General features: G+C 40.9%; 1 protein-coding gene across 1 annotated transcript in view; it reads left to right on the top strand.

Annotated features, from left to right (window-relative positions):
- Window positions 1-16,229, top strand: part of USP48 (ubiquitin specific peptidase 48) — a 113,465-nt gene that overhangs the window by 92,632 nt on the left and 4,604 nt on the right. The window contains exons 22-24 of the mRNA XM_017503250.2: window positions 4,565-4,720; window positions 9,111-9,236; window positions 11,612-11,660. Of these exons, the coding sequence (XP_017358739.1) occupies window positions 4,565-4,720; window positions 9,111-9,236; window positions 11,612-11,660 (331 nt within the window). The remainder of the gene's footprint in view (window positions 1-4,564; window positions 4,721-9,110; window positions 9,237-11,611; window positions 11,661-16,229) is intronic.

Below are 16,229 nucleotides of genomic sequence, written 5' to 3'. Positions count from 1 at the left end.
CCTCGGCCTCCCACAGTGCTGGGATTACAGGCTTGAGCCACCGCGCCCGGCCAAACTCTTGGATTTTCTACTGTAGTTAAAGTTTTATTTTTAACAGATGAGATGTTTGTTTTCTGTCTTTACTACTAAAATACTGTAGTGAAATTATGGGTAGTGTTCTCCCTAAAAGAATAAAAGTGTTATAATAGCCATCTGCTGCATCTGTGACAGAGCAGCGATATCTGGGCTTGTTGGGCTATCTGCACACTGATACTGTTACTTCATTTTTAACATGGATTAAGAGAGTCTGAAAAGCCCTCTTGATTTGAGTCTTGGTGTCCCCGAAGTAAATGTTACTTGTGGTTTCCCAACTGAAGAGATATCAGCATTTGTTTTCCATGGCTTATTGGAGCTCATAAAATAACCTCAAAACACCTATGAAGAAGCAAAATCATGCAGTTTGTGACAATGCTCAGCCACTCTTGTCCTTCCCAATCTGTATTTCAGTCAGTCAACACTGGGGGGACCTTTGCTTCAGTGCTAACCAAATCTGTACACTTTATGAGAATGCAGGTTTTCAGTTTAAAGGCAGTATTTTTCTATAATAAGTGATACCCTTACTAAACTTGGTGTGCATATATATGTCTTGTGTTCCTTGGGGTAAGGAACAGGAAAAAGAAGGGCAGCAAAATCACATCTGCAAACTCTTGTCGAGACATATTAGTCAACTCAGTACTAATATGTCTTGACAAGAGTTTGCAGACGTGACTTTGCTGCTCTTCTTTACCCTGTTGTCAACTCTGTTTTCATGTCCCCATCTCTGTGGTCTATAGAAGCCATCTTTCAAGCAACATTTGTACAAACTAGATTGTTTGCTTTTTAGTCAATAATATTAAAAGTGTGTGTGTGGCCGGGCACAGTGGCTCACTCCTGTAATAACAGCAGTTTGGGAGGCGAAGGTGGGCGGATCACTTGAGGTCAGGTGTTCGACACCAACCTGGCCAACATAGTGAAACCCTGTCTCTGCTAAAAATATAAAAATTAGCCAAGCATGGTGGAGCAGGGCGGTAATCCTAGGTATTCGGGAGGCGCAGGCAGTAGAATTGCTTGAACCCGGGAGGCAGAGGTTTAAGTGGGCCAAGATTATGCCACTGCACTGCAGCCTGGGCGACAGAGTGAGACTCCGTCTTAAAAGGAAAAAATGTAAGAGAGAGAGAGAGAGAGAGAGAGTGTGTGTATGCGCGTGCGCGCGTGCACATGCGCGCATGTGTGCAAGCACATGCATGTGGGTGTATGGGCGTACATATCCATTCTGATTCAGGACTCCGTTCTCTTTTGTCTGTTTGGCTGGTAGTACCATATGTTTTAATTATTATCATTAGTACTGTGGATTAATAATCAGTTTGGAATCAAATCATTTATTGCCTGTTGTCACTAATTCTCTGTTCTCTGGTTAACTTTGTAAACTGATTTGTTAAACTTGACATGATGTTCTTACTGTCTTTAGTTTCTGTTATTTCAAGCTTTGGTTTTTACCCTAAGAGATGTTTAGAAAAACTGTCTACATTTTCAAGTGACTTAGATTTTAGAAAGTGAACTTATTTTGAATGTCTACTTTTATTCATTGTGGTCATGACCACAGCAATTTTTTCAAAGTGGATGTGGAATCACTCTGCTCAATTGTGGATGACAACAGATTTCACATTTATAAATACGATAGAGAATGTTGGGGAATGTTGCTTTTTATACTGTAATTATTTTTTATACTTTATAGTTTTCTTCTGTCTTCCTTCTCCTTGTTTGGATGTTGTAATACTCTAGAGTGTTTCACATTTTGTTCTCACAAAAAATTTTTGGCTCACAAAAAATTCTCAAGTGTAACCTTCCTCTTTGGGAAGGAATAGATAGCCCCTGAAAAATATTCAGCATTTTCAAAATGTCACCCTCCTCATCACATAGATATCTCAGTACATAGGTACCTTCTGTAATTGCTGCTTTAAATCTCTGTAATAAAAAATGATACAATTCTGCTTGTCCATAGTGGAGATAAACAAATCCCCTTTCCTGTTTTCTCTAAGCTAGATCAACCCAGTTCCTTTGACTTCATCTAAAAATTTAGGTTAATAATATACTCAGTATTGGGTATCACTTAGGTAATTGAAAGCCTTCTAAAACCAGTGGGCTGTTTTGTTTTTTTTTTTTTATTGTCAGTTAAGTTGGATTTAAATTCTCCAGATTAAGAAAGAAATAATTCCAGGAAAAGCCTTTAGACCCATTTAAAATCAGAGTTATTAAAAAATCTATCTTGTTTGATGCTCAGGGTTTTGTTTTTTGATTGTGTTTTGTACTTCTAAAATAAAATTATATGTTGATGTAGATATTTTTCCTTATATTCCTGATTGTAGAATTTTGGTTCAATTTGACCTTTTCTTTGAGCAGTCGAGATTGAGAAAAACGTTTCATCAACTTTCATTTTATTTTTTTAACCCACACATGCACTTAACTTTTTTCTTGTGAACCTTAGAATCACCCAGTTGCCTCTGTAGATTCAGGGCTAGAGCTTAATTAGCCTCGGGCAGTGTCTCACCAGTGGTCAGCACCCTGAACAAATGCTCTTCTGTGTTTGGGTCCTGATCACCTTCTGCTTTGTAAACTGTGGAGCCCATGAGTAATGAATATGTGGCATCTGTGTCCGTAATGACTGCTAAACCACTCTGCTTATGCGCAGCTGACACTCAGTGACAACTGTGGAAACCAGAGCCAGGGCCTTGAGGTTACCTCATCCAGATTTTAATTAAACCAGAGGAAAAGATTTCCTTAAAATTCCTGCTTCTTTTATTCCCTAGCCTGGTTAGCAGAAGAATCTCCCCCGCACCTCCCACCCAACCCCGCTGGCCACCACCACCACATTTGGTAAAAAAAAAAAAAAAGCAGACTCTCGACTGTTAACCTCTTGATGAGGGATTTATAGGAGTACTGTAGAAGGACATTTGGTCGTCATCTGTGTTTTTTTTTGTTTGTTTGACTAGTACCGCATGTATCATGCACACCCGTGTGCATCCGTTTTACAGCACCGTTAGGTAGTCATGGCCATCATGACATTTCCCCTCAAAAAATAAAGACAGTGTCCTACATAATACTAATAATGTGCTCATAAATAAGAAAACTAACGAAAGCTCCCTACTGTCTTATAATACCCATCCTCAGATATGTCTTGAACATTTTTTCCCCCTCAGACCAGTATATATTCAGGATATGTGCCGTTTGTATCACTTTAGACTTAGAATTTGGAACAGTTACTTTGCCTCTCCACCCCCTTTCTTTCTCTTTTTTTTTTTTTTTAAGACAAGAGTTTTGCTCTTGTTGCCCAGGCTCAAGTGTAATGGCACAATCTCAACTCACTGCAACCTCTGCCTCCTGGGTTCAAGCGATTCTCCTGCCTCTGCCTCCCAGGTAGCTGAGATGACAGGCATTTGCCACCATACCCAGCTAATTTTGTATTTTTAATAGAGATGAAGTTTCTCCATGTTGGTCAGCCTGGTCTCGAACTCCTGACCTCAGGTGATCTGCCCACCTTGACCTCCTAAAGTGCTGGGATTACAGGTGTGAGCCACTGCACCCAGCTCTTTCCCATCTTGACATTGAACTTGGACCAATTTGATTTCTTTTAGATTGTCCCATGTTCTGTATTTGGCTGATTGCTTCCTTATGTTACTTATTTTATTTATGTATCCCCTATATTTCAATTTCTGTAAATTGAAAGATGTGTGTAAATGTTTGATTACATCCAGGTTTAACATTTTTGCAAGAATATTTTATGAATGAGACTATATATTTGCCATTAGGACAAGTGATACAGTCTTGTTTTTAGTTGAGTTTAATTTTTTTAATTAAAGTTCTATATTTTTAAATTCGCAGCAGTTTATACTTAGTTTCCATGTCATTCTCAAAAAGAGAAGAATATATTTACAGTTCAGGTTGTTTATGAACTAAATTTTGTAATCCTGAAGTTTTTTTGTTAATCATGTTTTTCTGATTTAAGGTCAGATTTAATCACTTTGATTTTAAATGTCATCTCTCTCCTTTTTCTTTTTTATAAAAGAGACGGAGTCTCATTCTGTCACTAGAGTGGAGTACAGTCGTGCAATTGTAGCTCACTGCAGCCTGGAACTATTGGGCTCAAGTGATCCTCCTGCCTCAGCCTCCAAGTAGCTGGGACTACAGGCTCATGCCACCATGCCTGACTAATTTTTGGTCAAGATGGGTCTTAATATGTTCCCCAGGCTGGTCTTGAACGCTTGGGATTATAGGTCTGAGCCCCCTTGCCAAACCTTAAATGTCTCTTGTAACAAACATTTAAACTGCTTACCTGCAATTAGAGGTGTGTGTTACTCATTCTTTTCTTTCATCAATTATATGTGAGCCTGCTAAGAAAGTCTCACTAGTCTCTACTCATTGTTCACATTGAATTTCACATGTTTAAGGGACCAATAAGTAAATAGCTTTTGTTGGCCTAAAAAACTTAATGAGCAAGGATCACACTGGGTTATTTCAGTGCTTTCTTCATTTTCAATCTTCATTATAGAGCAATGGTGGAACAAAGCGGCAAAAGATATCCCATCAAAATTATATAGCCTATCAAAAGCAAGTTATTCGCCGAAGTATGCGACATAGAAAAGTTCGTGGTGAGAAGGCACTTCTCGTTTCTGCTAACCAGACATTAAAAGAATTGAAAATTCAGGTGAGGAAAATATTTGTTCAAGTTTGCTCTGGACTTAAGAGGGCCTTCATGAATTCCTGCTTTCTACCTATATTTATATATGTGTGCGTATGTGTTTTTTTCCAAAAGACTTAAAGTTTTCAAAATAGCTAAAAATTGTTTTATGAAGATGAAAGTGAATTTTGATTCTGGAAATGTGGGCCGGTTCTGCGTGGCTTTCCAATAATGAGAAACATTAGGAACCATTTAATTCGTCACATGTTGAGGTTGTGCCAGGATAGCTGTTCTCTCACTTTATTGTGCTGTATGCTTTTCTTTGACCACTTAATAGGTATTGGAGCCTGTTACCAGAAACTGCTGTGAAATTTAATGGGAGATAAAAGGCAGTTTATTATTAGCAATTAGTGATTGCTTATTCACTAGGCTTTCACAGTGTTTTTGGTGGCAGACAAGTCTATTTGATAGAGTTTTAAAGTTATCTTTACCTTTCTTTGTGCAGTGATGTTTTCAAAATTGTACAAAGATTCATTTTAGTTGATGCCCTATCCATCCCCATCCCCGCCCGAAAGCATGCATTAGCTTTCCAGATCAGTTCGGTGGCTGTAATGCAGACATTATGAAATAGTTTAATGATATTGTTATTTCTTGGTATCAATACTGAAGTACTATAAATGAGCATTCCAGTGGTAAATCTCAAATCCTAGGCAGAAGGAACTGATAAATTCAAGATGTCCACGAAAAAATCTGGCCCCTAATCTGTTTCAGTCGCTGATGGATATCCAAAAAGTTGACCAGATTTCCTTCTTTGCTACTTTTATGTGGCATAGTTTACTGGTTACACATTTTTCTTGTTGTTGATATTTATCATTGTAATTGAGGCAAAAGTACAGGCTTCCTTTGAGGGTGTTATGTATTCCAGATTGTCCTGACAACAGTATTTCCCTTGGTTGAACTCGTGGCTCTGAAAATAAGCATGTTGGCATAATATCTTTACTCTGTTATTGTACCTTTTACATCTAAGAAACCCTGTTTCTATCACCAGCTTTCTGCCTGTCATTGGGAAACGTCGAACATTAAAAACCTTTAAATTACAAATAGAACCCCTGTGCATAAAGACATTTTTTAAAGTCTGTGCTGCTTTTATTATGGACTACCATTTTAAAGAATAAACCAGAAGTCAGCAGAAATAACCCTTCTATATGAGAGCATGTTACCTGCATGAATGAGCGGCTAGAAGACAGCAGCTGTTCACACAGCCCCCAGATGTGCTCTTCTTAAATGGCTCTCTCATTTCCCACTCTTGCTTCAGGAACCACTGCAGACCAGAGTGAAAGAAGGGGCAGTGAAATGTCACTTCCTCTTGCTACATAGTCATGGTTACTTGTAAAACTTCAACTAGATATGAGCCTATTTGCCTGGTAGCCTGGATAGCACTGGAGTTTGTGGTGGGCATGAACGTGATCCTCAGTGGTGGTGGTGGGTGATTTTCTTAAGGCATGTAATTCATGTTTTAGTGTTTGATGGAGCCTTTCCTCTGGGGATACTGCATTTCTTAGTTAATAGGATAACAGCCTTTGCAAATCTTTAAGTGTTTGTTTCTAGACATATCTACCATATATAGTTGCTTGAAACCTTTCAAAGCTTGCTGTGTCTAATTACTAATTCATCTACCTTTGATTGCATGAAGTTAATGAAGTACAATTTGTTCATCTCCTTTCTCAAAAGATGTACAGTGTTTAATTGTATTATTTCATTTTCCCAAAGATAGATCTTTAGTGGGTGGGTGGTAGTGCCTGCCTGAGAAAGTAGAACATTTTGGCACAGAAGTGAAATGGCTGGCAGCTGAGGCGATTGCTTCTGTATTTTCTTATTTCAGCCCCACCCACCATCGCAAGCAGAGGAGAGCCCCTCCCTGAGAGCAACAGGGTTTTCATGGTTCCTGTTACACTCCATAGACCAGGAATGCCACGCCTGCTTGTTAATGCAGACTCTATCATGCTCTTTATACTCAGGCATTCTCCTAGCACTTAGAGTTTATGGAGTATTTTCCCATAGGCCTCCCTGCCTTGGTTGGCCTGTTCCATCTCCTATCATCTTTCATAGTGCCTCTTCTGTGAAACCTATCTTGGCCCCTTTCATGGAACAGACTGTCCCCCAGTGCTCCCTAGATCCTGCACATACCTTCTGCTGCCATCCTCACAACTTTGATTTGACCTCACTCCTGGGAACCCCTCCAGGGTGGGATTACTCGCTTTTATATTATCAGCATCTAAAACAGTAGTTGACACATGGTACCTTTTTAATAAATGCTTCATCAGTTGTTGGCATCATCTTCAATGTCCTTGTCCCTTCTCAGAATATAATGTGTTAACGTCAGCACCTCAGTTGTGGCACTTCTATCTAGAGATACTTGTCCAGTTTCATAGGGTAGTACAAAAGCACTTAGTATTTAAGGGCATAAAGAAGCATTTCTACCGTCCAGCAGCTGTGATATTATACACATCCACTGTAGCTCTGCTTGATCGTCATGGTTGCAGAACATTTGCTGCTGTAGGGCTGGATATGCCCCTGCTTCATGTTTGCATGCTGAGCTGGCTTTCATAGAACTGTCCTGTCGGTATTTCCTGCTTATTGCTTCATGAAGACCATTGATGATGCCAGTGTACTTTTCATTGCTAGCCACCGATCTCTGCTTAGGTCATCTGGTGCTGTTAGTCTTTTGAGAAATCAGGTAAGATTTTGTCTCAGCAGTTAGGGAGGGGGCCAGTGCTGTTATCCTTGTTCTTATTTGTCTTTGGTGCCATCATTAAAATCACTTTTCTGGTCTCCAGCACCCTGGCCTGTCAAGCTCTTGGGCCCTGTTACACACACAGTTCAGGGTTGATTTGTGAGGCTCCTTTTGTCTTTCCACATCCAAAGAGTAGAGTGCAGGAAAGGGCAGAATGGTTTTCTCATGACATATGGATGTTGGCATAATATAAGATACGCGTAATAGAATACATTTTATGGGTAAGTTAAAAAGCATACTAAAGTGAATACTCTCTACCAAGTTAAGAATTGAAACAGTGTTTTTGAAGATTACCTGTGTTTGCCTCTAGCCCAACTTATGCTTACTCTTCAGAGGTAAACAGCACCCAGAAATGATAAAATTTAAAAAACGAACCTTTCTGAATTTATAAAAACATTTAAATATTATGTATACCAGTATTTCAGAATGTGTTTATTTATTTTTATTTATTTATTTATTTTTTGAGACAATGTCTTGCTTTGTTGCCCTGGCTGAAGTGCAGTGGTGCAATCTTGGCTCACTGCAACATCTGCTTCCCAGGTTCAAGTGATTCTCCCGCATTAGCCTCCCAAGTACGTGGGACCACAGGCGTGTGCCACCGTACCCAGCTAATTTTTGTATTTTTAGTAGAGATAGGGTTTCACCATGTTGGCCAGGCTGGTCTTGAGCTCCTGACCTCAGGTCATCTGCCCACCTTGGCCTCCAAAAGTGCTGGGATTACAGGCATGAGCCACCACACTCATCCTGGAATGTATTTAATTTTTAACACCTAGCCAGAACTAGGGTGGGGCATATGGTCCCTACCCTTCAGAAATTCATATTTTGTTTCCTAGAGACAAGTCTCAATCTAAGAATATGTGACAGTTCTAAGGGCTGAATTATATACCCCAGGCCATTTGCTAAAGGAATAGGAACAAAAGAGAGAATTTAAAGATGGTTTTAAGAAAGAGTTTTGGGTCAGGTCCAGTGGCAATCCCTGCACTTTGGGTGGCTGAGACAGGAGGATTGCTTGATTCTAAGAGTTTGAGACCAGCCTGGGCAACGTAGCAAGACTTCATGTCTACAAAAAAATTAAAAATCAGCCAGACATGGTGGTACACATGTGTAGTCCCAGCTACTCAGGAGGCTTAGGTGGGAGGATCAAGGCTGCAGTGAGCCATGATTGCACCACTGCACTCCAGCCTGGGTGACAGATGAGACCCTGTCCCAACAAAAAAGAAAAGAAAGGATTTTGACTTGACTTGTTTATGAAAGGGTATGGGGCCTGGGAATGGTGGTGTGAGAGTGATGATCTTGCCCAAGCCTCAGAGTAGCCATCAGCCCAGCCCCACTTTTTACTCATTTTATTTCCCCACACCTCCACCCTTGGAAAGCTGGTATGGTAAGGAACAAATACATCTATGTATATAATTGTTTCCCAGTACGCTACCAGACCTCCTAAGGATGTTTCCAGATTCGTCGGGGGATGATAGCCTCAGTGGGAGTATAAGTAGGTTGACTGTAAGCAATAGTGGTTTTGTACTCTGAAGCCTTTTTGTTTGTGTTTTAAAAATCTGTGCATAATTTATTCAAATAGGGTATAAGTCTCAGTATTTTGCATTTGTCTCTTTTATATTGGCACAGATCATGCATGCATTTTCAGTTGCTCCTTTTGACCAGAATTTGTCGATTGATGGAAAGATTTTAAGTGATGACTGTGCCACCCTAGGCACCCTTGGCGTCATTCCTGAATCTGTCATTTTATTAAAGGTAAGCAAACAGCTCCTTAGCCTCAAGGTTTTAAATGTTGCATAAGTGTGTGTAAACTGTGTGAAATGGTGGTTAAAGGATGTCTTGGGTCTTCAGCAGAGGGTAGTGGTAAATGACTGCTGTGAGTTTTTGCAGCTCAGCCCAGCTCTGGCCGAGCCCCAAGAGACTTAGAGGAGGTCAGAACATCATCAGATCTGGTTCTTATGTGTTACAGTAGGTGCTGTTAATGCCACAACATCAGCAACTGCTCGTATCCTGAGAAGGTGAAAGTGAAGGCTTTTCTTAGCCTTTCCTGGATCACCTAGTTCAGTTTCTATGCCTTTGTGGGATTTCCTGTTCCCTAGTAGGGCAGGGCAGTCGTATAAATCACACTCAGCAACTGCTAAGCCCCACACCTGATTTTTCCTGTTTGATTTTCTGTCATAAGTGCCCCAGTTCCTCTCCAGATACCAACCTAGTTTCCATTCCCCTCAGACTGGAAGGAAGGGAGTCATGTTGGGTTGTGGCCCTCTGAGCACTGAGGATTGACTGTCATTTCAAGGTGAAAAGCTGAGTGATCTGGTCTCAGGTCACCAAGTTTCTGTGATGTCCCTTCCCCAATGCCCTTCACCCCCCGCCCTTTTTTTTTTTTTTTTTCCCTTTTTTTTGACTAGATGGATCTGTTCTTAACACCACACTAATGATACTGATGTTTGCAACTTAATTTGAAATGCTGCCCCACCAAAAAAAATAATGATAAAAAGGTACAAGATAGACTTGTGACCAGTGTGAATAGTAACTTATTTTATACTTTAAAATCTATCTCTGCTGAGATTTTCATAGTTTTTGTTAAAAGTAGATTCGACCTCCTCCCTAACCTTTTCCCTAACTTCCAGTTCAGCAGAATTACTTAACCATACTTCGTAGTATTGAAGCATCTCCTCTTTTCCTTTTGGTTCAAAAGTACTAGCCAGCCAAGGTAGGAAACAAGGGTAAAACACAAGGCTCCATCGCAGCAGTCAAAATACACAACTTAATGGGGTTCTTGTCTTGGGTATGGAAATTGGTTTTGGATTTAGTAAATGTGGAAGATGATTTAGAAAGTAGGGGCTTCTAAGACATTGTCAACGAAAAGTCATTGAGGCTCGGTGCAGTGGCTCATGCCTGTAATCCCAGCACTTTGAGAGGCCAAGGCGAGTGGATCACCTGAGGTCCAGAGTTTCGGAGCAGCCTGGCCAACATGGTAAAACCCCGTCTCTAAAAATACAAAAAAATTAGCTGGGCACGGTGGCGTGCGTCTGTAGTCCCAGCTACTCAGGAGGCTAAGGCAGGAGAATTGCTTGAACCTGGGAGGTTGAGGTTGCAGTGAGCTGAGATAGCACCACTGCACTCCAGCCTAGGTGACAGAGTGAGACTCCGTCTCAAAAAAGAAGAAAAAGGCATTGAACCAGCCTCATTTGCCCAATTTGTACCCTCCCTAAAGGCCTAGTCACTTCCCATTGTCTCTTTTGTTTCTTCTTGGCCAAAAGAATCCTTACTATGCCAAATACCACCACATCGTGTGGTAGAATAATTGGTCAGGTTTTTTATTTTGAACTGTCAAAATGTGTGCTTTTCAAACCCTGGAGCCCCAGTTCTGGTGTGATAAAGTCAGGCCCTGGAATGATGAGGCAGACCCATACCTACCCCATCCATGCACACACACCCCTCTTTCCACCACCTACCCCCTCCCTCTGTTTAACGTTCTGCGTTTCCTGGAACTGTAGGTTCTGTGACATGGTTTTGAAAACATGTTGAGTTGCTAGATCCTAATGATCCTGTCTAAAATCCTAGAAACAGCCTGTATTGTTGAAGGGTTTGTACTTCACATGGGCAGCTAGAGTCTGTACTGGTCATTGGCCTTGTTATCCTTGCAGCTAACCTCATCATAAGCTCAGACATAAGCTTCCTCCTAAAAAGGAAATAGGTATCTTGTTCTTGCTGAAGTGGGACAAAATTAAAATTTTAACATAATTGGTATTCTGAGCGTACCAGTCTAACTTTATTTCTACCCTGCACTGCCACTACCAGTGGCTTAACTCACGTTGGTTAAATCAGTCTTTAGTAACCCCAGGGGGCCTAAATATTTCCATGTCTAAATGGGTCTTTAAGAGTGGGAAAACAGTCTCCCCTGCCTTTCCTCTTCTCACACACAGTATACCATTTCTGAGGTGTTGATTCTAGACCCATAGCCAACGGGGCACCTGGACATCACTGGCTGTGGCTTGAATTGAGTTCTCTGCTGGAACAGTTTGTTTGTGTCTTATAGCAATATCAGTATTTGAATCATGGGCCATACTTCCAATTTCAGACTCCCACTCCCTTGTGGTTTTGAATTGTCTTCATTTGTTTTCTAGGCTGATGAACCAATTGCAGATTATGCTGCAATGGATGATGTCATGCAAGGTAAAGATGAATTCATTTTAGGAATCTGCTGGTTAGGTGTTAGAAGGAGGTGGGATTTTACATATTGGAGCGTTAGTGTACAGTGCTTTTACTTTTAACCTTGAAAAAAGCTTCCACATGTTGTTAAGGTGGAATACATTGTTTGTCTTAAAAGATCATAGAAAGGAGGGAACGATAGCTACAAAAACTTGAGAAGCTAACCTGAGGAAGCTGAAATAAATGTCAGCCTGCTGATGGGGGAGGTCAACAAGAAGCAAAGCCAAGTCGAATTGCAGTGCACCACACAGGCACACACAAATTAGAGGCCCAGGTACCTCTGAAGGTGAGAATGAGGTGTGAGCCTAAAAACAAGATAACACGATACTTCTTTGCAAAACCGTGTAAGAAGCAGTTGGACAGCTCCCTATCCGTCTCATCCTTGTCACTTACCATCCCCACCTGGACCTCAGATGGGCACTCAGAATTATGTGTTTCCACACTTGCAAAAATTAAACTAGAAAGGTGGGAACAAAGCCTAAACCAAATAGAAGACCACCTCCCAGCCCTTTGCTCAAATTTGGGCAGCCCATTACCCTCTGGATGGGAAGGGATTTCTCTCCTGGGAAACTAGCCGAGTCAAGAAAATAACCAATGGATGTAAAAAGTCTGGTTCTGTATGATCAAGTTGGATTTCTTGCACCATAGGGATGCAAGGATGGTTCAACATATACAAATCAATATATCACATCAGCAGAATGAAAGACAAAAATAATATGATTATCTTAATAGACAAAGAAAAAGTAAAAGCATGCAATATTGGAAAAGAGCAAGTCGAATGGTCTCTCTTTGCAGATGACTTTTTTGTTTTGTTTTGTTTTGTTTTGTTTTTGAAACAGAGTCTCTCTGTTGCCCAGGCTGGAGTGCAATGTCACGATCTCAGCTCACTACAGCCACCACTTCCTGGGTTCAAGCAATTCTCATGCCTCAGCCTCCCAAGTAGCTAGGACTATTGGCACACGCCACAACGCCCAGCTACTTTTTTACTAGAGACTGGGTTTTGCCATATTGGCCAGGCTGGTCTCCAACTCCTGGCCTCAAGTGATCCGCCCACCTGGGTCTCCCAAAATGCTAGGCTTACAGGTGTAAGCCACCATGCTGGGCCAACATGATCTTATATATGTAGAAAAACTTAAAGACTCTACCAGAACACTCTTATAACAACTGATAAACATTCAGTAAAATTGTAGGATACAAAAATCAGTGTACAAAGCGAGTTTCTGTAGTGTAGTGGTTATCATGTTCGCCTAACAAAAATCAACATATAAAAATTAGCATTACTCTGTACCAATAAGGAACTAGCTGGAAAAAAAACCAAGAAAGTGGCCGGGCACAGTAGCTCACTCCTATAATCCCAACACTTTGGCAGGGGCTGAGGCAGGTGGGTCACTTGAAGGCAGGAGTTCCTGACCAGCCTGACCAACATGGCAAAACCTCATCTCTAATTAAAATAACAAAAATTAACCACGCATGGCAGCGCTCACCTGTAATCCCAGTTACTAGGGGAGACCAAGGCAGAATTGCTTGAATCTGGCAGGTGGAGGTTGCAGTGAGCCGAGATTGTACCACTGCACTCTCCAGCCTGATGACAGAGAGAGTACATCTCAAAAAAGAAAAAGAAATCAAGAAAGCAATTCTGATGATAATAGCTACCAAAATAATAAGATTAGATACCTAGGAATAAATTTAACCAAGAAGGTGAAAGACCTCCACAAGGAAAACTACAAAACACTAATGTAAGAAATTGAAGGGCTGGGCGCAATGACTCACCTGTAATCTCAGCACTTTGGGAGGCCGAGGCAGGTGGGTCACAACATGGTGAAACCCCATCTCTACTAAAAATACAAAAATTAGCCAGGCATGGTGGCATGCACCTGTAATCCCAGCTACTTGGGAGGCTGAGGCAGAAAAATTGCTTGAACCCGGGAGGCAGAGGTTGCAGTGAGCTGAGATTGCACCACTGTACTGCACTTGCAACAGTGAAATTCCATCTCAAAAAAAAAAAAATTCCCAAAATTTATATGGAGGCTGGGCGCAGTGGCTCACACCTGTAATCCAAGCACTTTGGGAGGCTGAGGCAGGCAGATTGCCTGAAGTTGGGAGTTCAAGACGAGCCTGATCAACATGGAGAAACCCCATCTCTACTAAAAATACAAAATTAGGCAGGCGTGGTGGCACATGCCTGTAATCCTAGCTACTTGAGAGGCTGAAACAGGAGAATTGCTTGAACCCAGGAGATAGAGGTTGTAGTGAGCTGAGGTTGCACCATTGCACTCCAGACTGGGCAGCAAGAGTGAAACTTCGTCTCAGAAGAAAAAAAAAAAAAAAAAAATTCGTGTCGAACCAGAAAAGACCATGAATAGCCAAATCAATTATCAGCAAAAAGAACAAAGCTGGAGACATCATGATACCTGGCTTCAAAATATACTACAAAGCTATGGTAACCTAAACAGCATGGTATTGGTATAAAACATAGGATAATGGAACAGAATAAAGAACCCCAAAATAATTTCATGTATTTACAGCCAAATGATTTATTACAAAGGCACCAAGAACATACATTGAGGAAAGGATACCTTCTTCAATAAATGATGCTGGGGAAACTGGATATCCATATGCAGAAAAATGAGACTAGACCTCTGTCTCTCACTATATATAAAAATCAACTCAAGACAGGACAAGGTGGCTCATGCCTGTAATTCCAGCACTGTGGAGGCCAAGGCAGGCAGATCACAAGGTCAGGAGATTGAAACCACCCTGGCCAACATGCTGAAACTCCGTCTTTACTAAAAATACAAAAAATAGCTGGGCATGGTGGTGAACATCTGTTATCCTAGCTACTTGGGAGGCTGAGGCAGTAGAATTGCTTGAACCCAGGAGGCGGAGTTTGCAATGAGCTGAGATTCCGCCACTGCACTCCAGCCTGGACGACAGAGCTAGACTCCGTCTCAGGAAAAAAAAAAGAAAAAATCAAAATGGATTAAAGACTTAAATGTAAGACCTTGAAACTATGAAATTGCTAGAATTAAATATGGGGGGAAATGCTTTCAAACATTGGTCTAGACAGAGATTTTGGCAAAGACCTCAAAAGCACAGGGAACAAAACCAAAAATAAACAAATGGACTATATTAAACTAAAAAGCTTCTGCACAGCAAAGGAAATAATCAGAGTTGTAGGGACAACCTGTAGAATGGGAGAAAATATAATCTCATTAAAAAGCTGGCAAAGGATCTGAATAGACATTTCTCAAAAGAAGACATACAAGTGGACAATAGTTGTATGAAAGATGTTCAGCATCACTCATCATCAGGGAAATGCAAATCAAAATCACAGTGAGGTACCATCTTCTCCCAGTCAGCATGGCTATTATCAAAAAGACAATAACATGTAACTAGGATGCAAAGAAAAGGGAAAAGGGAACTCTTATACACTGTTGGTGGAATGTAAATTAGTATAGCCATTATGGAAACATTATGGAAGTTTCTCAAGACTAAAAATACAATTACCATATGATCCAGCAATCCCTCTAGTGGTATTTATCCAAAGGAAAAGAAATCAGTGTATCAAAAGGATATCAGCACTCCCATGTTTATTGCAGTACTGTTCACAACTGCTGAGGTATGGAGTTAGCCTAAGTGTCCATCAGTAGATAAACTGATAAAATACATTATATTTATATGTACACATACAATGGGATACTATTCAGCCATTAACAAAGTGAAATCCTGTCATTTGCAGCAACGTGGATGGAACTAGGGGATATTTATGTAAAGTGAAATAAGCCAGGCTCCAAAATATAGATAATGTATTTTCTCACTCATACATAGGAGCTAAAAAAGCTAACCTTGGGCCTGTAGAATGATAGTTATGGGAAAGGGCGTATGAAGAGTGGTTGGTTAATGGGTACAAACATACAATGTGATAGAAGGAATAAGTTCTGGAGTTCGATAGCACAGTAGGGTGATATGTTGTATATTTCAAAAGAGCTAGAAGAAAAGATAATGAAATGTTCCCAACACAAATAAATGATAGGCCGAGCGCAGTGGATCACTTGAGCCCAGGAGTTCCAGACCATCCTGGGCAACATGGTGAGACCCTGACTCTACTACAAATTTTTAAAAAGCAGCCAGGCATGGTGGCTTGCACCTGTGGTCTCAGATACTTGGGAGGCTGAGGTGGGTGGATTGCTTGAGCCCAGGAGTTTGAGGCTGCAGTGAGCTGTGATCATACCACTTCACTCAAGCCTGGGTGACAGATTGAGACCCTGTCTGGAAAAAAAAAAAAAAGAAATAATAAATATTCAAGGTGATAGATATACTAAGTACCCTGATGTGATCATCATACATTGAATGCATGTATCAATATCACCAGTACCCAATATATATGTACAAATAATATGTTTGGTTTTTGTTTTTTGAGACAGAGTCTGTCACTTAGGCTGGGGTGCAGTGGCATGATCACTGCAACCTCCGCCTCCAGGGTTCACGTGATTCTCCTGGCTCGTTCTCCTGAGTAGCTAGGACTATAGGTGT

This window comes from Cebus imitator, unplaced genomic scaffold (genome assembly GCF_001604975.1).
Source record: "Cebus imitator isolate Cc_AM_T3 unplaced genomic scaffold, Cebus_imitator-1.0 Scaffold15, whole genome shotgun sequence".
Taxonomy (NCBI): domain Eukaryota; kingdom Metazoa; phylum Chordata; class Mammalia; order Primates; family Cebidae; genus Cebus; species Cebus imitator.
The sequence above is the reverse complement of the archived record's forward strand: the minus strand, read 5'-3'. Positions and strand labels throughout refer to the sequence as shown.